The 26,392-nt window shown below is 48.4% G+C and overlaps 1 protein-coding gene across 1 annotated transcript; it reads left to right on the top strand.

The window, feature by feature from the left end:
* The first annotated feature begins 243 nt into the window (after positions 1-243).
* MAN1C1 (mannosidase, alpha, class 1C, member 1) lies at positions 244-20,384 on the top strand. Its single transcript, XM_009079742.1, has 10 exons — positions 244-354; positions 2,456-2,536; positions 4,816-4,910; positions 9,416-9,539; positions 12,025-12,118; positions 15,618-15,733; positions 15,923-16,142; positions 17,804-17,976; positions 19,158-19,273; positions 19,950-20,384. Exons 1-10 carry the CDS (start codon positions 289-291, stop codon positions 20,065-20,067), a joined length of 1,203 nt encoding a protein of 400 aa, XP_009077990.1. The 5' UTR covers positions 244-288; the 3' UTR covers positions 20,068-20,384.
* Positions 20,385-26,392: the final 6,008 nt, after the last annotated feature.

Raw genomic sequence — 26,392 nt, 5'->3', positions numbered from 1 at the left:
TGGGGGTGTTCTTTCAGAAGTTTCAGGCCTTTGAAAACCCAGTCTCTCCAATTTGAGGCAGCAGAGCTCCTTAGTGCTGGTAGAAGATCTCAGCCTATGCTGTGGCCAGTCTGGATCCCATACAGACAGCTCCAGTACAGGGACTAGCTGCTGCCTGTCCCAGCTCCCACAGATCAGTTCAGAGCTTAAGATGATGGCAGGAGTGGAGCTTCATCACACTGTTGTGTTTGTGATGCAGGAGGCCTTCGAGGAGCAACTGTGATCGATGCCTTAGATACCCTCTACATCATGGAACTCGAGGAAGAATTCCAAGAAGCAAAGAAGTGGGTGGAAAAGAGCTTTGACTTGAATGTGGTGAGTCAGTTAACTGGGAATGCCTGTCTGTGTCACCTAAACAACCAGCTCTGATCATAGTTTTCTCTTAAGAGTCATTTGAGGAGGGGAACCAAAAAGTCTGTGGGGGAAGAAACCACTGGACTGATTTGGTTTTTTATGGCCAAAGGGACTTCTGTGATGATTGGCTACCAGATCAGACTTGCTGTGTCTGGCTGAAAAAGAGATTCAGTGTTTGATGGGTTTTGTGTTTTGGTCTGGGTTATGAAAACAGATGTAATTATTAAGATACTGCAGGGAAGTTTTGTTCATCAAAGAACAAGTTCTGTTTCATCTCAGTTAAATGTCTACCTGAGATAAGACCAGGTTTCTTTTCTAATTGCTGTAGATTAAGATTGAAACCACTGATCTCCTTGTCTGGGCCCTTTGTTGGTGTGTCACTGCTGGGACTTGTGCAGTGCCAGGGTGGCACCTTGGCAGCAGAGTGGGAGCACAGAGTGAAACAAGGCTTGGAAGGAAGAGCATCACCTCAAAAAATGGGCAGAGATGATCACTCTCTATGGCCTCTGAAGCTTTCCCTTCCTTCTCAGAGCTGTGTTAGACCTGCTGGGACTCTGGGTGCAGCACATGCCTCGCAGTGCTGAGAGATGAAGGATGCTGTCTGTCCCTTATCACCCCTTGCCATAGCTCTGGGACAGCCTCTGAGCCACCTCTTGTATTTCTGGTGGCTCAGCTGGTGGGATCTCATCACTGGCACATGGAGAATGTTAAAACCAGAGTGCAGTTCAAACTTTTATGTTTTTAATGCCTGTCTGGTTGTCTGTTGTGAAAAATGGTTGTCCCTTGGGAACAATGCCTGCAGCTGCCTTTCTAGAGCAGCGTTGTTTGGGAGGGCAAGACTGGCAGTCATGGATTCATAAAAGGCAGACCACATCTGATGAATTTGGTGAATGCTCTCAGTATGTTACTGAATCGATAAACAAGGGACAAAATCAACTGGGAGATAATTTATCTGGATTTCATAAAAGCTTTTAATCTTGGCCTGCAGAATAGATTGATCTGTAAAGACAAGACTGAATGCTATGGATTGATTGGTAGAGTCAGGAAGCACAGCACAGGGAGAGGAGGGAAATGAATTAAATATTGGCTCTGTACAGGAGCTCTAATAGTCCAGGAAAGTGAGAAGGGACTCCAAGGCCCACAAGGTCTGCTTGAAACTGGGTGCTGTGATAAGGCTCATGCAGATTCACTCATCATCTCAAGGAAGCACTTGCTGTGATTTGTAACCTGCAGGTAGTGCAAAGGGCAGGAGAGTGCAGAGGTTCAGGTGCCCCTTTGCTCACTCAGAGTGCTGTGGTGGTGGAAGATCGTTCTGGTTTTTGGCTTTGTTCATTTGTGTGAGGCTGGGAATCATTTCTCATGCATATTCAGTAGCCAGGAGCAGGTATTTTGAGGGGCCTGTTTTGAATGCTGTGGTTCTGACATTTGGTGATGATCAGCCTGGTGGGTAGAGCAGAACTGGTTCCAGGTGAGTGGTCTGAGGGAGTCAGCGAACCGTGTTGGGCTGTGCCTCCTGTCTGGGTGCTGTGGCACAGACATCACACAGCCTGTCTGTCCCTCAGCCTGCCCATGACAGCCCTCTCTGACAGGCTCTGGACCTCTCTCAGCCTGCAGACAGGTGAGTCCTCCAGTGACAGAAACATCTCCCTAAAGCAGGAGATGTGTTACATCTATCTGATGCAGTGCCCTCCTCATGAGAAAGTCATTTTCTCATGGGGGTAACCAGTTTTCTCATTAAATAAAACATTTCAAGGGGCAAAGTTTTACCCCAAACTGACTCTCAGCTTCTTGCAAGGCCTAACCCAAGGCAGGGCTGGCTGGACAACACATCTGCCCTGGGTGAGGTATCACCAGCAGGTGATAAATGGGCAGTTGGGTGTTTCTCTTCCCTTCAGGCTCCACCTGTCACTGTGGAGCAAATAAAGTGCTGTGAGATCTTAGGCAAAAAGCTGTGCCACACTGTGGGTGAGGACTGGGAGACTGGAGGATCTGCCTACAATCTGTTCCCCTTGGCTGCCAGTTGCCTGTGCAGACTTTCAAGTGTATCATTATGTCTTTTCAGAACGGAGAAGCATCTTTGTTCGAGGTGAACATTCGCTACATCGGAGGACTCTTGGCCACATACTACTTAACTGGAGAAGAGGTTTGTTTCAGCAGCTCTCTGTGCCTCACACAGTCCCCACTAATGAACTGAGAGGGTTCTCCAGCAGCTTTTCTCTGAGCATCAGATAATCCCTCCATAACAACAGGCTAAACCTATCAGTTTTTGTGAATATGGAAATGCCACTAATGTTCTTTTAATTAAGCCTCGCATAATTACCTTGCACACACCGTGCATGGCTCATTTGCAAAGATCTTTTCTCCTGTGGGCAATTCTAGCAAGACATGTTTTCAGTTGGACACATTGCTCCCCAGTGAAATGCCATTTGCAGGGATCTTTGTCTTTGCACTTGTTCCTTTCTATTCTCATCCACGATGAGATTTCATCAAACATCATTGCAGGTTCTGCCTCAGGCTAAGGAAGGCAACTGATGAGTGGCACATGCTCCACACTCTGCCTGGACAAGTCTCTAAGTGCCCTGGGATACAGAGAAGGAACATGGCAAACTGCCAGGGCAGATGCTCCACACTCTGCCTGGACAAGTCTTTAAGTGCTCTGGGATACAGGGAAGGAACATGGCAAACTGCCAGGGCAAAGTACCTGTACCTACAAGGAACCTTCTGCCCATGGCAGGGGATTGGAACTGGGTGATCTTCCAACCCAAACCTTTCTGAGATTCTGGGATTCTGTCCTGCCCACTGACAAAGTGATACAGCTTCACAAAATGCCAGGCAGGTGTGGGCTGGATGTCCCAGCCCCTCCTGAGGTCTGGTGGAACAGCCTCTTGGTGGATGCTCCATCCCCTTGGAGTCCTAGATAAAGCAGGAGGCTCCCACTCCCACTTTCCTTCTTTCTCTCTAGCATGGCAGAGGCCAGGGCTTAATGCCATAATCTGTTCTGTAATGTAGCTGGACTGGAATTTTACAGCTGGCTGGAGAGAGATGAAGAGATTATTCCTTTGCCTTGGAAGTCTTTGGTGAGCAGAAACTCTGATTCAAGGGGGAGAAGGAACTGGAGGGCTGGCTCTAAGTGAGAGCTTAGCTCTCATGCCAGACCCTGCCAGTGACTAGGTGCTGTCCCCCCAAACTGTGTGGGATGGCTTGTCACTGCCTGGTGACACCATTGATCCGAGGAGTCACAGGAGCAGCTCTGTTACTTGGGTTGCATTTTAAATGAGTTCCAGCAATGACTTCTCTCTGCGATTTCCCTCCAGGGAAAACTCTCAAAGACTCCATGCCCCGACTCAGAGTCTGTCTCAGTGACAACTTCAACAGGTTTCAGATCAACAGAGCAAAAAGAAACCACATTAAACCATAAAACTCCAGCAGTGACCTCTTGAAGTCCAGTCAGCAGCGATGCTCAGCTGCTGGGGCAGTGCCTGTCATTTTCCCCCCTCAGTGTCCCTGGGCTGAAAGGCAAAAATCAAGTCCCTGTGTCTTACTTTCCCTTCTGAACCAACCCCCTGTTTCCTTGGGAGTGTATCAAAGGTCTGCAAACCCACAGGAGAGCTCAGGTTTCCTCAGGGCTGTATTTTTAGAGCAATAAATTCCTGCTTTCTGAGAACTCCCAGCGACAGGGCTAGAGGTAAAAGGCTTGTGCTTTATCTCCTAAGTCACTTAGAGGCTTCCCTTGATCAGGACTAATCTCTGGAGCAAAGATTAGTGCTTGTATCAGTTTGTCCCAAAATAATTGTGTGGTTGCTTTGTGCTGCAAGCCACCATAAGCTGTAATTTGACTTGAGAGCCCAAAACTGAGGCATTACAAATGGAAAAGGAGCAGCTTAGCCATGAAACCATGAATCCTTCTTGGAAAAAAGAGTTGCAAGTAAAAGATTGTCTGTAGGAAATCATGTTTTTTACAACAGGAGATGACATGAGCTGGGCAAACCCATGTTGTAAATCCAACAGTGCTTCACCCTAGAAAGATTTCTTGTGGTTTTAATTCAGTCATTTCACTTCCCCAGTGTCTTCTGCCACCCTGGGCAAGGGAATGATGTGTCCCCAAAGAGTATTCTTGGGGTCAGTTCAGATCACAGGAGTTTGCTGCTGAGGTGTTTGGGGTGTTGTGAGCTCTGCAGCTCTGCTCTTGTCTGGCTGAGGGTTTGGGCACTGGTTTAATGTACATTTTAGAGCACATTCAGAGATACCAAAGCTCAGTGTGACTTGGTTCAGGTGTGTGTGCAGTGCAGCACACCTGAACCAGAGGATTCTTAGGGTGCAGCAGTTTAACAGTGTGTCTGAAAAAGTGGGTTTGAAAGAATCCTGTGTGACTAGTATTCATCAAATATTTATATTCTCGTCTTCTTTTTTTTTTTTTAACAGGTGTTCAAGACTAAAGCCCTGGAACTTGGAGAGAAGCTCTTACCAGCTTTTAACACCCCCACTGGTATCCCACGTGGAGTCATAAATCTGGGCAGGCAAGACACACATCCTTATGAGCATGTCCTTTTGTCACTGTTTGTGGCACACCAGGGCTCAAAGAGGAACAGCAGCAGTTCCTCAGAGGTTCCCCCCTCTAGTGCACATTCCTCGAGGTCATTTGTTTGGCTAACTCGAGCCCAAGAGGTGCCTTGGCAGAGTTTGCAGGTGACTCAAGTTAAACCCAGCTGTGTTCCATTAATTTGGGGATATCCACAGTTGCTTCCTCTACCTCTTGGCAGAGCTCCCTGTGCAATAGCATTTGCCTCGCTCTCATTTTCTCTGAAAGGTTATTTTGTAGTCTGCACATAGCATGGATTTTTGCAGTGTACCCAAGTAGATGCATCTGAATTTAGCCTGGCTCCATGCTTGGAAAAATTGGGAAGGGGATGGGACTGGCTGACAGTTTTGCTGCTAGAAAGAGGGGGAAAATACAGCCCCTCTGGTGTTGTCAGCACTCAGCCTGGTGTGTGTCCTTCCCTGGGAGCACAAACATGTGTCAGGGAGGTGATGTGCTCATGCCAGAGGGGAGTGTGGAGGAGCTGAGTTAAATACCTGCTGAAGGTCTGTCAGCAAACAGACACAGACCTGGGGGTGGACTCCTGGTCTCTGGTTCTTGCTAGGAGACACTGCTCCCTGCCAGTAAGGGCTGATTTGCTCATCTTGATGCCTCCAAACAAATCCCCCTGGGTAAGAGCTGTGTGAGGGCTGAGGCAGAGACAGCAGGAAATGTGGGTTAACAAAAGCCTTTCATCCTCACCTCTTGCAAAACTCAGAGCAGCAGCCATGGAAATCATTATTCATCTCTTAGCCCAAATCTCTTTGGCTCTGTGAAGCACAAGACTTACAAATATTTGGCTCACACTGCTCTGTTGCTCAAATATCACTGTCACCCTTCAGTTGTCTTAGGTGCTTGTGATCCCAGGCAAAATTTGAGCCACCACCACAACTATAATTGTGTCTTCTTACAGAAGAGACATTCTGCTTCCTCCGTGGCTGATAAAGGCTCTGCATAGACTAACCTTTCACAGAAATGCCAAACCCTCCCCTGCCCTTTGTGAAGATGATTGAAACAGCCTCTGTGTGTGCCTAGACATTCCCAAAATGTTTTGCTGGTGACCTTGACTAAAAGCAAAGAAAACCAGCATAACACTGAGCCCACATCCAGAACACTCTTACTGCCTTGAGCTTGGGCTTCAGGGCCATGAAGCTGCTGTGAGGGATTGGAGTATCAATTGATTTAGGAGCAGGGATGGAGCAAACTGTGTCTATAGTCTGAGTGCTGCAGGAGCATGATGAACAGCCAAAGGCTGTAAACCCCAAGGAGTTGTGGAAGTGGAAGCAGAGGACAGGGAGGTGATGCTGTGAGAGCACACTGACCCAAACATCAGGGCCAAACCAGGGCCCAGAAGAGTTTTGCAAGAAGGAATTGTCTCTCCAATTCTGCTTTTGCAAGGATGGGCTAATTCCAGAGAGACCTCACCATCCCAAAAGGAGGAGAGTCTTGCAGCATGTGTGGGCTTCTCTTGGTGGTGGCTTGGGGGGGGGTTGGGTTAAGAATGACATCCAGAAATTGGAAACAAACACAAAACTGGCATGAAGTCAAGTCTGTGTGTACATTTTTGAGGGCCCAAGCACACAGACAGCCTCTCCCAGCTCCTCCATAGCCAACTGGTGTCATCTCTTGCCTCACATCACCTTTTCCTCATGTCCCCTCTCTGCTCATGTGCTTCTCAGTGGCTGCCTCTTTTCCACAGGCACTGTACCATATCTCACACAGGCTTCTTTTCCATCCTGCTGCTCCAAGTGCCACGTTGTCTGCCAGGGCCTGGATTACTTTGTCTTCTCCAGCTGCTGCTCTGTGCTCTCTGCCTGTGTGCTGCACTGTGATCTCTCTCCTGATGCCTCCTGTGCTGTGTCCCTGGCCCCTGATTTCCTTCACATTTCCCCTAAACCCTCTGCACCTCCAGATTTGTCATCTTCATCCTCTCCTGACCTCTCTCTTGACTTGGCACTGGTTTGCTGCTTTGGATCTCCGTGAGGGAAGGAGGTGATAGAACATTTCAGTCCATGCTTGCACTGGACAGTGTTTAAGGGAGATCCACTTGTCTGGGGGGTAAAGAGAGCTCTGGGCACGTTCTTTCCTCTGGAAGGCTAAGGTCAGAGAGCTCTGGGCACGTTCTTTCCTCTTGAAGGCCAAGGTTCTTTAAACTGCAGTTTCCTCTGAGATGTTGCAAAACAGAGCAGCTGTGAAAACCCAGTTTGTCTAGTCTGTAATGCTGAAAAAATGTTTTCCTGCAGGGGGGTTATTCCAGGCTGCTCTTTAACCCAGGGACACGTTGCAGACATACTCTGTTTCCTCAAGACTCCATGAGTTTTCCTAGGGACACGTTGCAGACATACTCTGTTTCATCCAGACTCCATGGGTTTTCCTGGGATTTTTAACCCCAGCCTTGAGCTCCCAGCAGCGCATTCCTCTCCATGGGTTTTCCTGGGATTTTTAACCCCAGGCTTAGGCTCCCAGCAGCACATTCCTCTCCATGAGTTTTGCTGGGATTTTTAACCCCAGGCTTGGGCTCCCAGCAGCATGTTCCACACAGGCAGTGCCTGGCTGTGTTTTTGGGAGGGCAGTTCCCTGGGAGAGGGTTGTGTGGGCTGTTCTGACCCCACATAACTGCTCTCACAACAACCAGCCCCGTTTGGCTGCTTCCAGCTCTCCTCCTCTGAGCTAGCTGGGAATGCAGTTTGTGAGATCGTATTTGTTACAGTCCCTTCAGTGCAGTAAATAAAGAACAAGTAATTGACTCTTTATAGGTGTGAGAACACTGTGGGGCTGTTGAGCTTGCCCAGGCCCAGCTGCTGCCAGGCTCAGCAGGTAGGATCGGTGTGGCATGAATTCCACTCTCCCCTGGTCAGGCTGCAGGACCTTTCTGCCAGCACAGGGATGTTCCTGCCACAAAAACCCTGGGCCATAAACCCCTCGGAGCTGCACACACAGTGCCTTCAGATGGCAAGTGCTGCTGCAGCCTCCTGACATTTTGCAGGGCAGGCTGACGTTTGGCAGTGACTGAGCAATTCAGAGCAGCATGAACATATTGCTTATCTAATGGCTCTTTTTGTCTGGAGGCGAAACAAACAGCTCTGGACCTGGAATGGTTTTCCGTATATCACATGGAAGGGAAACTTGGTTGTTTTTTTTTCTCTCCTGTTCAGATAGATCATTAGTTTTAGCCTCCTGTAAACAACAGGAACCCTTTCCTTGCACCAGCCAAGCTTCCAGGCGCCATCTAGTGTCACCCCCACCCCCCCATCCCTGGAAAACTGTCACCTCCTCGGGATTAACTGCAAAGAGATGGAAAATCGAAGCTGTGTTACTTTGGAGATGGCTCAGCCAAGCCCCCCTGGGCCAGCACCTGCAGGGGCTGGTTTAGGACCAAGAGCCTTATATGTGCAGGGACCAAGTTCCTTACATATAAACCCTAATATCCTTAAGGATATTTTCATGTCTATGCCTCTGGAGAGTGGATACAAGAGGAAGTGGTCAAATGGAAAAGGGAATCCAAAGGGTGAGGTTGTTAGTGCTTGGAGGAGCCTCTACCCTGCCACGTCCTTTGATGAGTTTCCTTTGAGATTTAAGGGAGGAGTGATGCTCTCCTCATCCCTAGAATCAACTCTTTATGTTGCTTCAGTGCTGATCTCTCTCTTTGCATGGATTTGGCAGGTAAGGGAAGTCAAACAGAAACTGAGAAGGGATCCCAGTATGTCAAACACAGGAGTGGAGGCACTTTGTGTAGCAGTCACACAGTGTTTGTCACCTTCTGTAGTGCTTTGCTGGCACGTGAGATGAGCACCAGTGGGGTGTTCTCAGTCAGATTTGTCCTGTTGAGATTCCCCATGGATTTTCCTTACAGTCAGGTTTGCCCAGTGGCATCTTTCCCCTATCCCTGATGTTGCCATCTGCTTTATCCCCTTGTGAACCAGCACACTGTGGGAATGTCAGAGTCATGTGCACGCAGAGGCTGAGAGGTCTTGTTGGATCAAGGTGCTTAGGGACAGGCTGGATTCTCTAGAAAATATCAGCTTTGTTGGTTTTGTGGGACATTTGAGATATGAGAGTTCATCCCAGACTGCTGACAGACAGTTTCATCCCAAAATGTTGTGTGCAGGGCAGGATTTCAGTGTTTTTCCAAAGCTGGCTTGAAGCTGATCTCTTTGGGAGGGATTCCTCTCCCCCAGAAAGGACAGTTTCCCAGTATGTACTGTCTGTGTTTGCCCCATCCTAAACAATCCTCTGTGAAACTACTGCTCCATCCCACTGGAAATGTTCCCTGTGAGAGTCCTGAAAATCTGTGGATGTCCTTTCCAAGAGACCTGGTGTCACCTGCTGAGTCCTGGTGTGCCATGCATGCACACAGCAAAGACAGATCTGCACTGGGGCAGGAGGCACCTTGGGCTTTGGCTGTTTTCTTCCTGGCAATGAAGACTCTCTTTTCTCTCCCTGCAGTGGCATGAGCTGGAGTTGGGGTTGGGCATCAGCTGGAAGCAGCATCTTGGCAGAATTTGGTACCTTGCACTTAGAATTCCTGCATCTCTCTGAGCTCTCTGGCAACCCAGTGTTTGCAGAAAAGGTAAGTACTCCTCAGCTTGCTCTTAGTGAATTGGTCTCTTCATACCTGGGATGTTTTTTTCCCAAGGTGTGTGAAGTTGTAGCAAATTTATTCAGACAAGGACAGAGCCACAATGAAGTCATCAAACCATCCTCTGGGTGCAGCCTGCACAGAGAATTCGTAATCCTGATATCCCAATAGCTGTGCCTTGTACTTGCAAAGCTTTTTACTCTGAACAAGCATTAAATGTTGTGCTCCAGCCAGAAAGATTTCTGCTGAGGTTATTTTGTGTAGGAAAGGCCTGACAGTCAACATTCTGCATCCTATTGTGTACCTTTAGCTGCAAATCCATTAAAATTCCACATTACCTTGTGCTTTTTTTTGGATTCCACAACTGATCTGGTAGTACTTGTGAGGGCATCTTAATAAAAACACTGTCAGATACCAGCAAGTCTCAGCTTTCACTGCATGTCCCTCAGGAAGCAGCTCAGAGGGAGACAAATTGTTCCAGTTAGAATCCAAACTGCCCCCGTGAGCCCAAGGGAAATGGAGCTTGTCCAGAGTCCCATGGCAGGGTGGAAACAGACAGTGGTTACAGGATTGCTGAAAAAAAAAGCTCAAAGTGGTGCATTTTCAGGATATGTCCAGTGCAGGTCTGTCAGCTGTGAAACAAGGAGAGAATTTGGAGAGGAGATGGGAAGAAAGAGAAGGAAGAACAAAGTAGAGACTAGGATGGAGTGTATGGAAAGCAGTAAAGGTGGGGTGAGCAAGAGGAATGTCACAGAGGGCTGAGCAGGAGAGCAAAACAGAGGGTGAAGGGAAACAAACCCAGGAAACTGTAGGGAGGATGAAGAGAGAGTAGTGATTTGAAATAAAGAGACAAGCTTAGAGATTCCTGAGGACAGTGCTAATGACAAATTGCTCAGAGGAAGGAGGGAGCCCAGACAAGGCCAGAACAGGGAACAGAGGTCTGGAGAGAGAACGTGTGTGAAGGGAATGAAGGGAGGGAGGTTGTGTGGGGAGAGAGGAGCACTGAAAACACAAGGGCAAGGAGATACACTGCTAACACTAGAATTGCATCTACAGTCCATGTTCCAACTGTGGCATTTCGAGCCAGGGTCAAGCCTCTGTCCCCAGCCTAATATGTTTTCCTCTTTTCCTGCTAAGCCCATAGAGGGAAAAGGGCAGAACCTCTTTAATAGACTCTCCTGAGCCTGATGTGTGCACAGAAAATGTATCACACTCATCTTAACACCCTCAGAGAGGGGAAAAAAAAAAAAAGCTGTCGGATGCTGTGGGCTCAAACAGCCCATCCTGTGGGAAATTAGTTCAGAGGAACAGATCAACTCATTAACTCGTAGCTTGGGACTTGTGTGATTTTAGGAAGAATAAAGTCCATCTGTGTCTTTTATTCAAACATGCTATTAATATGCCAAGCTCCTAAACTTCAGTAAATATTATGCAGCCTGACGACTTACTTGGAAGCTGTGGCTTGAGTCTGTAGCCAGCTCATGGTGTACAAATTGTCTCATTTCATACAAGGTTGAGAGTGTATTAGCTGCTCTGTAGGTTATAATAGAATATTTATGCTGCCTAGTATTTAACTGAGCCCCTTATGGGAAAGGCTTGTTGGATTTAATGGGGGTGAAGGCAAAGGAGGGTTTAGGCAGTAAGTAAGGCTGTTCTGGGGTATTAAAAGAGCTGTGTGTTGTTGAAATTAAAGGCCCCAATTCATCATGTTAAGTGACCACATGGTCAATTTAAGTACTGTGTGAGTCACTCATCCCTGCCACTCCTTTCCTTTTGGATCATGGAAAAAAATCACCCTCTGAATCTCTCACATTTCCACACAGATCCTAAGTCATGCAATCCTAGAATCACAGGGTGGTTTGGGTTGGAAGGACCTCAAAGATCATCCTATTCCACCATGGGCAGGGACACCTTCCACCAGCCAAGGTTGCTCCAAGCCCCATCCAACCTGGCCTGGAACACTCCCAGGGATGGAGCAGCCACAGCTTCTCTGGGCAGCCTGTGCCAGAGCCTCAGCACCCTCACAGGGAAGGATTTATCCCTAATATCCAATCTAACCCTGCCCTCCTTCAGCTTAAGGCCATTCCCCTTGTCCTGTCACTCCATGCCCTTGTGCAAAGTCCCTCTCAGCTTTCTTGGAGCCCCTTCAGGCACTGGAAGGTGCTGTAAGGTCTCCCTGGGTTTGCTTCTGGACCACTGTTGGTGAGCTGCTTGCACTGCCTGCTGAGCTGGGGCCTTGCAGGGTTTGTAGAATCACTTCTAAAATCCCTCAGAGGTGGACAGAGATGGTGCTGAGAAGTCCAGCCCCAAAGCATCCCAATCCCAGACCTCTCACTGTGTCCCTGCACGACAGTTCCCAGTGTTACAGGCTGCTCTGCTTGTTCAGCCAGGGATCAGCACTGAGGAATTTGAGATCTCAGTGGCAGAGCAAACCTGTCAGCAGAGTAACACTGCTCTTGTCTCTCATCTCTCCTAGGTGACGAACATCCGCAGAGTCCTCAACAGAATGGAGAAGCCTCAGGGCCTTTATCCCAACTTTCTCAGCCCGGTGACAGGGAACTGGGTGCAGCGTAGGTATCACTCTGTGTTCAGCCCTGCCTGGAGCATTTCAGTCTTGCCATTTTCTTTTAGGAAGCAGTGGCAACTGTCAGAGCAGCAAGCCAAGAAAATGCCTTGTCAGGCAGCCTGTTGAACATGTGATTAGATAATACAGCCCGATTTGTAAGATGCAATATAGTAATTGTACACTTATTCCATCAGCCTTGTTTCCAGCTGAGTGTCTCACCTCCAGAGAGAATTAGGGCCTTTCTTGCACAGGGGAGGATAATGGTACATGGTCCATCACACAGGTATTAGAAATCAGCACATCTCTTTAAGACCTCATCCCGCAGTCATCGCAGAGCCCACAGACCTATTGGGAGCTGCTGGGGAAGGCTGTGACTAAAACCACTGTGAGATTTACTTATTGGGAGCTGCTGGGGAAGGCTGTGAGTAAAACCACTGGGAGATTTACCTCTGGAGCAAGGAAGGAACCACTTGGACAGGCAGAGGGCTCGGAAGAGTCATGGATCCCTCTTGGATCCAGGGATGAATTCTCCTGTGTGTGTTCTGCTCCTGTTACCATGGTACCTCTGCGTAGCGAGATTTGGTGCAAGAAGGATGAGAGAAGAGTGTTTTCTTTTCTCTTGTTGGGAACCCAGCACTGGAGGTGTGGGAATGAAGATACTGCTCTGGGATGACAGAGGAGCAATAACCAGGAAAGGGCTTGAAAAGAGTAAGGAAACATTAGAAGCAGAGTACCCAGGGAAAGGTTATTTCTTGTCCTGCTTTACACACACAGCCTCTCCCTACCCAGAGAAGAGACTGTGCCCCTCTTCTCAGGTCACCAAAGGGCAGGAACAGGAGATGCTCCTTCTGCTGTGCCTCAGATCTCTGACCTCAACTTTCTGCTCTGTTAAGGCAAGGAAGGGTTTGCTGGATTTTGTGTTCCTCTGTCAAAGGAAAGAAAACTCTCTTTGCAGAAGCTGTTTTGAACCTTGATTTTTTGAACATTTATTGTTCAAGCAGGTTACTCTTGAGTCCTTGCATTACCTGGTGTCCCCATGTCTCCATGCACTGTTTGCTTGGCTGGATGACTTCAGATCTTTCCAACTGCTGGATTAGTGGCTCTGATGGTAGCTGACAGGCAGTTGTGTGGCTGCTCCACTGAGGCAGGGACAGAGCTGTGGCTGTGAGCAATCCCTGACCTTCTCCTGCCACATCAGCACCTCTAATGGCAACTGACAGGGCTGGGCTGGAAAGGTGTCCCAACAAAGTGTCTTGGGTGGTCACAGTTATCCCATTAAACCAGAGCTGTCCTTTGGTGCCACGAGGAAAGAAAAGAGGCTTCTCTTCATCCCAGTGATTGATCTTCAGAGTTGTCCCATCCCTTTGGAAGCAGTTCAGCTTCCCCTCTGCATTTGCCTCTGCAGAGTTGTTGTAATGTGTTCCACTTGAAGGGCTGATCTCCCATCCCCTGCTGTACCCTGAGATCCCATTTCCTTTAGGTAATTCCCAGTGGCAGTTCCCAGTCCCACAGTGCACATTTCACCAGGCACAAGCATTACTTCTGCCTGTTCAGTGGTGCTGAGAGGAGAAGTGGAGCCTGGTGGTGGTGGTGACAGAATCTTTGGGAAACTGAGGAGCTGTGCTCCTAACCCAGATGGATGCAGTGCTCAGCTGGATACCCAACATTCATCTCTCCTGCCACTGATTTCATTCCAGTCTCTGTCTGCAGCTTTCACTTCATTGTCCTGACCTGCTCCCACCCCTTGCTGACGTAGAGAGGGGCCTGTTGCTGCATTTCAGAGCATATTAAAAGTAGCCTCTGATTACTTGTTGTGGGATAGGCAGATTTATGCCAAAGGCTTGGGAATAACCTGATTCCCAGACAGGCTTTTGTGCCATGGCACAAGCTGTTTGTGACCTTGTGCTCTGAATCCATATTCCAGGGAGGGAAAAGACTGATCAGCCCCTTCTGCATCTCCAATGCTGCTGGTGAGAAATAGATGAGGACCAAAGCAGGGAGGCAGCTGCAGCCTGTTCCCTGTAGGTGCCAGGCTCTCATTTTCTCTCTTGTCATTAAAGCTCTTTGTGGGAAGCTGTTTCTCTTGAAATTGCTGTGATTTTCTTAAAAGGTGTGTCTTTGACCTGGCTGGATGAGCAGATCTGCTAAATGAAGAGGCTGTGCTGTACCTCTTGTGAGCGCAGTTCTTACCTTGAGAAAATTAAAGCCCAGTCCCCTGCTGAAAGGAGAGATTTGTTTATGCAGAGTGCCTAGGAGGCAAATGCTGGCAAAGCTGATGCCATATGGAAAGCAATTATGTACCAGAGCTCCTGCTTTGGTGGTTTTATGAATGACACACTTAGGATCACAGAGCTGCTCTTTAAAGACAGGCTGTGCACTCGGTGTTTGCAAATAGTCTGTCCTCTCTGGTTTTTTTTTTCCCCTGAATTCATGCGTCTAATCTCATTGTTTTGCTATGGATTATTCCGTGGATCATTGGACACAGTGTATCAGGGGTGTTTGCTCTTCAGGTCAGGAAAATGCATGGCTGTTGATTTCTTCTGCTGGGAGGATTTAGCATTTAGAATAAGCCTCAGGACTTTATGTATGTACAAGGGAAAGGAAAACAGAAATCTGAACAGCTAACTCCTAAAAGCTGCTGCATCTGCTTACGCTGGGCACGAGGATGGTGCAGACTCAGGGCTGGACACTGCTAATTAACTAGGATGGCTCAGGCCATGGAGGGTAATTTGTCATGCCCTCCTAGAAAGGGGAGTGAACACTCTTCTTCTCCCTGTGGTACAGTTTAAAGCTAGGAATGCATCCAGCAGTTCCCCCCAGCAGAAACCTGCAGCTGCCATGCCCATTTCGCACTGCAATTCTTCAGCATCCTCCTGTAAGGTCAGAGCAGGGTGTTCTCTGAACAGATAGCCTTGGAAATCTGATTCCTGCAGAAGAAAATATTCAGTGCACATCCTTGTACCTGACTTGATCATTTTAATACAGCAGCAACCTCAGCCTTCCCCAGGGCACAGTGTCCCACCGTGAGCCAGGAATACAAATGGCACGACAGAGAGGTCCCTTGCTGGCAGCTCTGTGGGATCCCACACACATTCCCCCTTTTCCTGAGGCAGGGAGACAGCTCCCAGGGGCTTCACACAGCTGGGGATCTATCAGTACCCACCCCTGCTTTGGGTTGATGAGGGTGGGATTTGTGATGATCACTTCATAAACAGGAAGCATCTTCACATTGCAGTATAACCAACTCGTGAAATAAGAGCTGTGAATAGTTTGGGTAAGGGATACTAATGCTTTGTAAAGTGACAGAACATTTTTCTTCTGATTGCACTTTCCACCTTTCTTCCTTTTTTTGAAGAAGAAATGCTGCAAGCTCTCCCCAGGAAACTGAGAAGAGGCAGGAGAGAACAAGGACGTTAAATAGGACGGGGATGTTTCCCCTTTGTAAAGAAACTGCTCATTGTATGTCATGAACCTGAAGTTCTTTTCTGGCTTTCCCACTGCAGACCACGTCTCCATTGGGGGGCTCGGGGACAGCTTTTATGAATATCTCATCAAATCTTGGCTGATGTCAGACAGGAAAGACTCAGAGGCTAAAAAGATGTATGATGACGCACTAGAGGTAAGGAACAGGTTGCTGCTTTCTCTGTTTTGTGGGGGACGTTGTTCATCAGAAGGTTTCAGACCTTCAGAATGTCTCAGATCTTTGGGTTTCCTTGGTGCTCACTCCTGTCCACCAAGTAACACTTAGTAAGTTTTACTTCCTGCCCACTAAGTATCTTGAAATGGTGATTTTTTTTCATCCCTTTAGGCAATAGAAAAGCATTTGGTCAAGAAGTCTGCTGGAGGACTGACCTACATTGCTGAATGGAGGGGTGGCATCTTGGATCACAAAATGGGCCACTTGGCTTGCTTCTCTGGGGGGATGATTGCACTTGGAGCTGAACACGCTGGAGCAGAGAGGAGGCAACGCCACATGGATCTTGCTGCAGAAATAACCAACACGTGTCACGAGTCCTACGCACGCTCAGGTGAGGCCTGGGCTGCCTGGGAGGTGTTGCTGAGGGGTCACTGCAGCCTCGGGATGCTCAGGTTTGTGTGGCAGAGGTTTGCAGTGGGTGTTTTATCACTTGGCTCATGGAGAGGAGACAGCAGTGTCCTGCACATAGTGGACAGCTGGAGCAGAGAGAGGCAGATGTGAGCTCCTGTGGCAGAGATGGGAAGTGACCCAGGGCTGAATCCCTCCCAGTCACAGAACCTTCTGAGTCTGTCCTTTCACATCCCTTTGCAGACTGGAAGGGAAGATTAACAGAGATTAATTGCAAAGCATCCCACTATATGGAGCAGAGCAGCTGAGAAGCCCAACAGGGGAGTGTTGGCTGCTGGTAGGAACCACAAAAACAAAGTTACTCAGCCTCTCTCAGCTGTCTGGGCAGAGGCTGAGTAAAGCTTTTCATTTCACAAGTTCAGTAGAATTTGTTTCACCTCCCAGTGTGCTTATCAGTGCTTTGGGAGAGCAGCAACTGGTGATGAATGAGGGACTGGGTTAGTTCTCTGCCTGCAGGAGCTGCTTTGGACATCACTCCTTGCTTTGTAGGCATCTCTGCAGCTCCTGTGAGGCTGCAGGCAGAGAGGCAGCAATCTGCTTTCCAGGGCTGTGTCAGGCACAGGTCTGTCTGCACTAACTGCTTCCAAAGGTTCCTCCCTACCTTCCCCACCCCAGCAGGCCTGTATTGACAGCTGTGTCCAGCACGTCTGCCCAACAAACTCCAAACTAACCTGAAATGATGTTTGCAAATCACTCTTTTTTCCCCTCCAGCACTTACAGAACTAAAACAAGCCTCCCACTAACAACCCTCTGGTTGTGATTGCCTGGAGCCAATTTTCACCTTCAGCAGTATCCATGAGCACAGAGAGGACAGCAGCAAACTGCCCACGCTCAGTGCTGGCCCGGCAGCCAGCTCAGTGCTGTGTAGAGAATGTCTCTGTGTGTCACCCTGTCAGCAAACAGGCCAGCTAGGGAACATTGTCCCATCCCCATGCAGACAGGAGAGCCCAGGGAAGGTGTGGAAAATCATTAGAGAAAGGAACTAACTCCCTGAAACACAATATCGTAGCAGGCACAGGGGATGCAGCAAGAGAAACCTTGTGGCATGATGATAGAGTCATGGAATCACAGGGTGGTTTGGGTTGGAAGGGACTTAAAGGCCATCACATTCCACCCCCTGCCCTGGGCAGAGATCCCACCCACTAATCCAGCTTGCTCCAAGGTCCATGCAAACTGGCTTTGAACACTTCCAGGGTTGGGGCAGCCACAGCTTCTCTGGGCAACCTCATAAACAACCTCCTGTGCTTGGTTTTCCTGTTTTTTGAACAGGGAGAGAGTGTTGAAAGTCAGGATGTGAGTGCCAGCTAATGCTTGTAAGAGATTGGGATTCTCATGTCAGGGACACTCAAAAAGACCAGAGTACTCTGAATGTTTGATTTATAAAACCCCAGTGAAGCTGATGAATCCTTCCCCATCCTCTCCATGACTTCTTTCCAATGAGGCTGCAAAATGGGCTAGGAGAAAAATCTCACCTGACCTCACACAAACCTTAGTTGGCAACCTGAGCAACATAAAAGCCCCTGGATGGTCTCTTTGCTTGTTTTCTGCTCAAGCTGATCACTGCATGTGTGTGACTTTGTCTAGATACCAAACTGGGCCCCGAAGCCTTTCGCTTTGACGCTGGGAGCGAAGCCATGGCCACCAGGCTCAGCGAACGCTACTACATCCTGCGGCCTGAGGTGGTGGAGAGCTACATGTACCTGTGGAGACTCACCCACGAGCCCAAGTACAGGCAGTGGGGCTGGGAGGTGGTGAAGGTAAGGCTGGAGAAGACACTCTCACAGGTTGTTGGAGTCTTGCAAAATTCTTTCCTTCTGTCAATAAAATGAGCAGAAATTGAAGTGGTGTTAGACGTTAAGATACATCCATGGAGATGTTCAAAGCCAAGTTGGATGGGGCTTGGCCACCCTGGTCTAGTGGAAGGTGTCCCTGCCCATGGCAAGATGATCTTTAAGGTCTCTGCCAAGCCAAACCATTCTTTGATCTACATCAGGAATAAAGAAAATAGCTCAATTTAGTGAGACATCTCCGTTGGTCATTGTGGTTGTTTTCTTCTCCCTTTTGGGCTACACTAACACCAGTCAGTCAGTCAAAGCAGTGGAGGTGTGTGGGGAGGAGTGCTGCAGACAGCAAATCCTGCTGTTAATGTAACATCCCTCTGGAAACTGGAGTCAACTTTGTGTTTGAAGTCTTTGGAGTGCTCAGAATCATAGACTCTGAGAATTGTAGGGGTTGGAATGGAGCTTAGAGCTCATCCAGCCCCAACCCCTGCCCTGGGCAGGGACACCTCCCACCAGAGCAGGTTGCTCAAGGCTCATCCAGCCTGGAATGAACACTGCCAGGGCTGGGACAGCCACAGCCTCCCTGGACAACCTGTGCCAGTGTCTCACCACCCTCACAGGGAAAAACTTCTCCTAATACCTAACCTAAACTTCCCCTCCTTCAATTTGAACCCAGAACCACTGGTTTGTAGTAGGCCAGGGAAAATCAGCAAACCTACCTTTGTCTTGTCTTCTTCTCACCAAGACCTCAGAGCCACAAAGTCCCTCACGTGTTCCCAGCTGGTGCCATAGCCTGTTGGCTGCTGCCCCACGTCCTGGCAGGGGCTGTGTCAGTGGCAGAGCTGTCACTTGTGTGCTGCCCTGGGAGAGAGGCTCTGCAGACAGCTTGAGCTGCCACCTGAGATCTGGGTTTGCTGTTTGTGTGATGTCAAGGTCAATCAATCAACTAACTTAGGTGGTTGATGTTTCTCTTGCTATTTCATTAGAGCTAGCTTGATTCCCAGAGTCTGGAGTAATCACCAGGCTCTTCAGTGAGGGACAGAGGCTATGATAAACCTGGAATTTGATTTGTAAAGCTGACTTGTAATGCAACTGATGATGATTAATGAGTTACTCCGTGTTTTTCTGTGTTACTGAGGTTTCTTTTCTTTTCCCAGGCCCTGGAAAAACACTGTAGAGTAGAAGCTGGTTTTTCTGGCATCCGAGATGTTTACACCACAAACCCAGCCCATGACAACATGCAACAGAGTTTTTTCCTCGCAGAGACTCTGAAGTAAGTCTGATATCACAGAGGCCCCTCAGAGGAGCATAATTACTGCAGCATCAACAGTCTTGTCTGCTTGATAAGCCTCTGAAAAGGGGAAAGTCTTCTCTTCTAGTGGAAGGTGTCCCTGCCCATGGAAGGGGTGGAACAAGGTGATCTTTAAGGTCCCTTCCCACCCAAACCATCCCGGGGGGAAAACTGAACAAGGCTTTGGGTGCTGCAAAGCTTTGGCAGCTTCCTGCTGTAGCACCATTGCTGTCATTGGCACTCCTGAGTTCCTGCTTTAAATCCTGCTGGATGTAAAAGACTCTCCCTGAGTTAGAGCTGCTCTAAGTGGGAAGCTCTGACTGCTGAGCTCCCTTGAATTTAGCTCTGCTGGTTTATGAGGCAGCTGTACCCTCTGCCAGGTTTGTGTCCTGCACTCAGAGGAGGCATGAGTGGCCTGAATTTGCTGCCCCTTGGTGCAGATCTGTCCTTGCTGGTTGGGTGAGGATGGGTGAGCCTATCTCCTTTTGTCCCAAGGGTGGAGAGTTGGGCAGAGAGTCAGTAAATGTGTCACCACAGGTTGTGACAGCTGAAGGACAGTGGCAGCCCCATGGCATCCTGCTGCTTGCAAATGCTTGGAGTCACACCTGAGCTTCTTTTAATCTCCCTCTCCTTCCCTCCCACCTCGCTGTGGCTCCAGGTACCTCTATCTTCTGTTCTCTGAAGATGATGTGCTGTCCCTGGACGATTGGGTGTTCAACACTGAAGCTCATCCCCTGCCAGTCAACCACACGGACTCTAACACTGTGCAGCAGTGAGGTCCTGCCCAGTGCCTGCTGCTGCAGCCTCCACATGTCACTGCTGTTCCTTTCCTTTCAAGGAATCTGTGTTGTTCCTAAAATGGTATTTTGGGGCACCAGTCCAGTTCCGGACAGTATTCTACTGGGAAGATGAAACCATGACGTAAGCACCTTCTTTTCCTCTGTGAGGAGCTTTATTAGCCTGATAATGAGATGTTTATTCTGGGCCATATTGTACACAGTTCATAGACATTCCTTTATACAGAGAATTTATATGAAATCCACTGATTTTGCTTTCTAGTGGCCAAAGGACTGGAAGTTTGCCATAAAATAGACACACACATACATCCTCCTTTCCTTTTTCTGTTTCATCTTTGCCTTTTATAATGCTCTTGGCTTGATCACCTTTCTAATGAACAGTTTTCAATATACTGTGCTTTCTGCTGTGGGGTCAGGGGCTCTTTAGAATAGGGAAGGGGAGTTGTTCCTAGTGTGGGAGAGCAGCTGGAGTGCTTGGAGTTCTGCCTGGAGGTGGATGAGGAGCCAACTCATGGGTTAGGAATAAAGGGAGGACTGGTAAAAGTGATGTTATAGTGTCTGCTCTAGGCCACCTGACCAGGGAGAGCAAGAAGATTGGATCCTCCACAGAGAGGAACAGCCTCAGGTTTGAATTTTCAGGCCCTGGTCCTCATGGGGGACTTCAACCAGCCTGATATCTGCTGGAGGGACAACACAGCAGGACTTGAGGTTCCTTAAGTGGTTGGATAATAAATTCCTCCTTCAAGTGACAGGAGCCAACAAAGAGAGGCTCTGCTGACCTCATAGCAGCCACGGGCTCACTGGGGATGTGAAGATCAAAGGCAGCTCTGGCTGCAGGGACTATGAGATAGTGAGTTCAGCATCCTGAGGGCAGGAAGGAGGGTGAAAAGTAAGCTCACAGCCCTGGACTTCAGGGGAGCAGACTTTGGCCTGTTCAGAGTCCTGTGGGATCAGACCTGGAGGGAAGAGAGGCCTGAGAAAGCCAGTGAATATTCAAGACTCATGTCCTCCAAGCTCAAGAGGAGCAAGGAGGGTGATCCTTCTCTCCTCTGCATTGATGAGGCCATACCTGGAGTGCTGTGTCCTGTGCAAGAGAGACATGGACACAGTGGAGAAAGTCCAATGAAGGGCCATGGAGATCATGAAGGGACTAGGACATCTCCTGTGAGGAAAGGCTGAGAGATCTGAGACTGGTTAGTCTGGAAAGAGAAGGCTCAGGGAGATCAGTAAAGACCTGAAGGGAGGATGCAAAGAGGACAGAGCCAGGCTCATTCCAGTGGATCCCAGGGACAGATCCAGAGGCAATGGGCACAAACTGAAACACGGGAGGTCCCTCTGACCAGGAGGAAATGCTTCTTTACCCTGAGGGTGACTGAGCACTGCCACAGCTCGTGGAGCTGTGGAGTCTCCATCCTTGGAGATGCTCCAGAGCTACCTGGACACAGCCCTGGGGTCCAGGGGCACTTGCTTGATCAGGGGGTTGGGGCAAGTTGGACCCCAGAGGTCCTGTCCAGCCTCAGCCATTCTGTGACTCTGTGGTGTCAAAATCGTAACTAAACCAAAACTTGTCTGCAAAATCATTGATTCTAATGTATTTTTATTTTCTTTTTTCTTTTTTTTTTCTGTGGTCTTAAAACACATTTTGCCACAAGTCACATCTCATTTAATTTTCCTTTATCGTTTTTGTGTTTTTCTACTTTTATTTTGGAGCTCAATGTTACGAGTCACTTGTAATAATTTCACTGCTGTAATAGTCAAAATCTGTGAAACAGAATAAAAGTCTTGTAAAATAAAAAGCCTCTTTGGGTTGATCCTGGAAAAGACCATGCTTGGAATAACCAGGTGGCAGTAGGATTGATCTTAAGGACATTGCACAGTAGATGTTGATTTCCAGAGTGATCCAGACAGTGTTTGAACAGCAATTCCCAACTTCTGGATCTGGGAACTGCATCTCCACTCCCAGCAGCATTCCCTGTGGTCACTGCAGAGCTGTGTGGCCCTTGGGGATGGAACCTTTTTGTTCATTCTTGTGACATTCTCTGGATAATTGGTTCATTCAGCAGCTTGGGAAGATGAAGTTGCTTTGAGCAAGTTGTGAAAACAAAAACTGCTGTTTCTAAATTCCTGCCTTTGTAATTCCCCAGGAGAAATAAGGTTGTCAGATGGGGACTTAGCATTATCCCAGGGATAAAGATACTGACTGCTAAGCCTGGCCTAGAGGAATGGTTATTGGTAAATAAACATCTTGGGAGTGAGCTGTGTTATCTGAGAGATTTGGGCACCAGGAAGCTGTTTTAGCTCTGAGGATTTTTATCATGGATTAAGGGAATTCCATAAATAAAAATGTTCTGCTCTTAGAGGAACTCAGAACACTTTGCCTGGCAAAATTTAAACCCCTAAAATAAACAGCATGGGTCTAGTTTCCTTTAGAAGTGGATCCTTGGTGTTACATTAAAATTCCATGGTTGTTTCCTCTTCTGCACAAGTGAGTGTGTTTGTGACATCCCCCACACTTCCAGAGGAAGTTTCCTGCTGTTCAGTGGCCACATCACAAATCAGGAGGTGTTTTGGCTGCCCAGCTTGCCTGACAAGGCAAGGCTTATCCCTAACTCTGCTTCCAGGACACCTGTGTGGAGCTCAGCACTGGCACAGCAAAAGCTTTTCCTTGCAAACAATTGAACATTTCCACCATCACAGGCAAATACCTCTGCCTGTGCTCACAGAGATCTGCTGAAATCCCTGGGGCAGGGGATTAATCACAGGCATCAAGTTAAGCATGCCTGTGTTTAGCAGGAGTAGAGATTTATTCCAAGGACCAGCTCTGTTCCAAGGCCTGGCCCTGATCCCTAACTGGGATTTTTGTGTCCTACGGCAATGCAGGTAAGAGAAATGTTTGTCTTGATGATGTCTTGAAATGCTTCTGCTCTTCCCTTCCTCGAGCCTTGGCTGGATGCTCCTGCTCAAGCAGAGCCCCCAGCCCTGGATGTGTGGTGGATTTCACCTCTCTCACCTTGCACCCACCCTGTGTTCCCCATGCCATGGGGGTGAGAGGGATTTCTGTCACCCACAGGGAAACTCCTTGGTTTGAGACTGAGCAAATCAATACACAGGGTGTGACACTGAACCAGAGGTTTGGGTTTAAACATCTGGTGGATCTGGGAAGATGTGTCCTGCCTCACCAGTGGGAATTGTGTTGTTGCTCTTTGGTGTTTTCCCCCACCTTGAGTCACCAGGCAGTGCGATCTGCCTCGGTTATTGCCCATTTCCCCTGCTGCATTCAAATGCAGAAGCTCTGATTATCATCTTAATTTTCACCATCAGAGCATGTGCTCCAATTTTATATCAGAAGGAATTTCCTGTAAATGAAGCTCTGATAACAGAAAGTTGCATTAGTGGTGGAGATGAAAAGTATTCCCTATCGCCCTCGGAACCAGCGGCTGCTGTCGCCTGCCCTGCTCGGAGATAAGGCAAAACCATCCAGAAAACAAATGCATCTTTTTGTAACCCACACTTCATTTTTACAGCATTATTAAATTCCCTTGGAAGGCTCTCAGCAGAATTGGTTATTGAATTCCAAGCCTGGCAGCCAGAGGATTTTTCCACATACGTTTTGATCTGATCTGTTTATCTGATCGTTGCAGAGGTGATGCACCAGCTCTGGCTCCCAGAGCCAGCACAGCTCCAGAAGTTACTCCTCATCACGTTTGGGTCTTTGGCTTCATTCCCTGTGGAGCCTCAAGCAGGTACTTGTGCTAGAGTTAGGAATCCTCTCAATAAAACACCTTGTGAACCATTTAGTTGAGTGAGAGCCGCAGTGTCAGGCTGTAAGTGACCCACAGATTGGATTGTTTCCTCCTGAATAGGAAAGGCCAAGGAGGAATTAGGAATGCAAGACATGGGAATTGGCTCTTGCTCTTCAGCTAAGTGGTTTAACTTTGAAATGGCTCAATCTTCATTTCCCTCCACAGCCTTTGCTGGCCATTCTTTTTCTGGGATGAACTGATTTCTGTGCAGCTTTGTCACCTCTGGTTTTCTCATCCCCTTTGAAAAGCCCCACATGAAACCAGACTCAGATACTCCTTGTTCCTTACAGTTTTCCAGAGGATTAATGCTTTTGGGCTTCAGTCTGGTCAGGACTTGCCTCCTCAGAGGGGTTTGTTTCCAAGTGCTTTTTCCATTTGTGAACAGAGCTCAGGTTTTAAAGCTCATTCCATTGCTCTCTGACTGCGCCAGGGTTTCGGGCGATGGGAACAGGGCCATGGATGGAAACAAGGACAGGGTTCCTCTGCTCTCCCAGCGTGCTGCCCTGGAATGTGGAGCTCCTGCCTGCACTCCAACATATGGAAAACCTATCCCTCTCCTGCACAAATGCTCACTCCAAGTTTTTTCATCCCTGCTACCTGTTTCTCCCTGTTCGTCTTCTTTCCAGTCAGGCCTTCTGGCAAGGGGAAAATCTGGGATAGTTTTTCCTGCTGGCTGAATTCTCTTAGTGGAAATCTTCCCTCCATCATGAGGACTCCCTTTGATCCAGGTGTGCCTGGATGGGCCACACAGCAGTTGTCTGGATATTTACCATTCCTCCCTCGTGCTATAACCTCGGGAACCAGCAGCTTGGAGCCAAGGAGTTGTTGGGTTTGTTCTCTCTGGTGGAGGATTAGCTCCCAGCAGACACCCTGAATTATTTCACCTTTTGTCTTTCATTCTTTTTCCTATCAAATAATTCATCCCTTTGTCACCTTTATGTGGTGGCTGATGACACTGGAAATGGCTCAGCTGTAAAATGAGCCTCTCCTCGGAGCAGTATCACCTGAGCTCTGCCAACCACCTCTGCCAGGGCTCCTCCATCCAGGAGGCTGCAGGCTTTGTCAGCTCATATCACCTCCTGCTCCTGCTCATTTCCCAGACAACCAAGTACATTTATCCTCTTTCCAAGCTATCTGGTCCTGTTACATTGCGTGCTCTGGGTTATTTGAGGTAAGCAACAGCTCTCCACTCCTCACTGCCCAACCTAATGAGTCCAGGAAGTTTTAAGGCACATCTGCTTTACAGGGCTTGAGTGTTTTAACGCATCCATACCTGTCTCTGCTCCCAGATGTGAGGGTAGTGAGACACTGACACAGGTTGCCCAGGGAGGTTGTGGCTGTCCCAGCCCTGGCAGTGTTTCATTCCAGGTCAGATAAAGCCTTGAGCATCCTGCTCTGGTAGGAGGTGTCCCTGCCCAGAGCAGGGATATGGGACTAGATAATCTCTGAGCTCATTTCCACCCCCTAAAATTCTATGATTCTATGTCATTTCAGTGCTCTGTTAATCTTCCTGTCTCCTCCCCATGGCCCAAGCACCAGTTCCTTGGTGGATAGAGAGGTGGAGAGTGAAGGGCAGTGGCAGAGCTTCATGGAAGTTTTCTTCTATGGTGGAGCTGACAGAAAGAGCCTTCTCCTTCCTGCCTTGGCTATGCAGGTGGAACAACACTGCTCCGAGTCACAAATCCCACAGTGTGATTCCATTGCTGAGCTGCTCTTTCTGGTCTGCTGCAGTGTTCAATCCTGCACTGTCTCTGCAAGAGCAACAACAAGGGCTGTGTGGGGATCTGTGGTGGTGAGAGAAGCAAGCCCAAGTCCCAGTCCCTGGCCCAAGTCCCCCTCCCCAGTCCTGCTGCCCGGTGAAAACACACACTGCCATCCTGTGCTGCCCAGGTTTACCATCCTCTTCCTCCTCTTTGCAGCTGCCACTGCTGTCTTAATGGCTTGGTCATGCTCTCCTCATCTCCATCTAAAATGCTCTTTAAACCTAGAACAAAAATGATTAGGCAGGCTTAGGAAACAGCAAAAGCTTCAAAGGATTAAAGGCTGACGCTTCCTGCTACCCTTGGAGAGATCAAACACTGTGCTGTTAGCCCTGCAGCAGCAGCAAACTGCACTAAATCTTCCCCAGCAATCAGGGGATTTCGGTGCTGGAGCAGGATGGAAGAGCAGGAGGATGAGTTATGGGGAAAGATTAAAATGACTAAAGAGATATCTCTTGACCAAGCCACTAAGAGACAATGTGAGAGTGATGTGACACCATCGTGGAAGGACCTGGAGGGCACAGAGAACACAGGTGGGACAGTGGGGCGTGAAAATGAGGTGTGAGGTGATGGGTTAAAAACATGTCATCAAAACATGATGGGATGATGTTGGAGGCTGAGGCTGAGCACTGTCTCTCCAACCTGCCAAGTCATTCCCATCCCCTAATTCCCATCCCTGCAATCCTGGTGCTTAAACATCAGGGAAACCACTGCAAGGAACACCACTAATACATATTTCGG

The sequence above is a fragment of the Acanthisitta chloris genome, unplaced genomic scaffold (assembly GCF_000695815.1).
Source record: "Acanthisitta chloris isolate BGI_N310 unplaced genomic scaffold, ASM69581v1 scaffold10688, whole genome shotgun sequence".
NCBI classification, from domain to species: Eukaryota; Metazoa; Chordata; class Aves; order Passeriformes; family Acanthisittidae; genus Acanthisitta; species Acanthisitta chloris.
The sequence above is the reverse complement of the archived record's forward strand: the minus strand, read 5'-3'. Positions and strand labels throughout refer to the sequence as shown.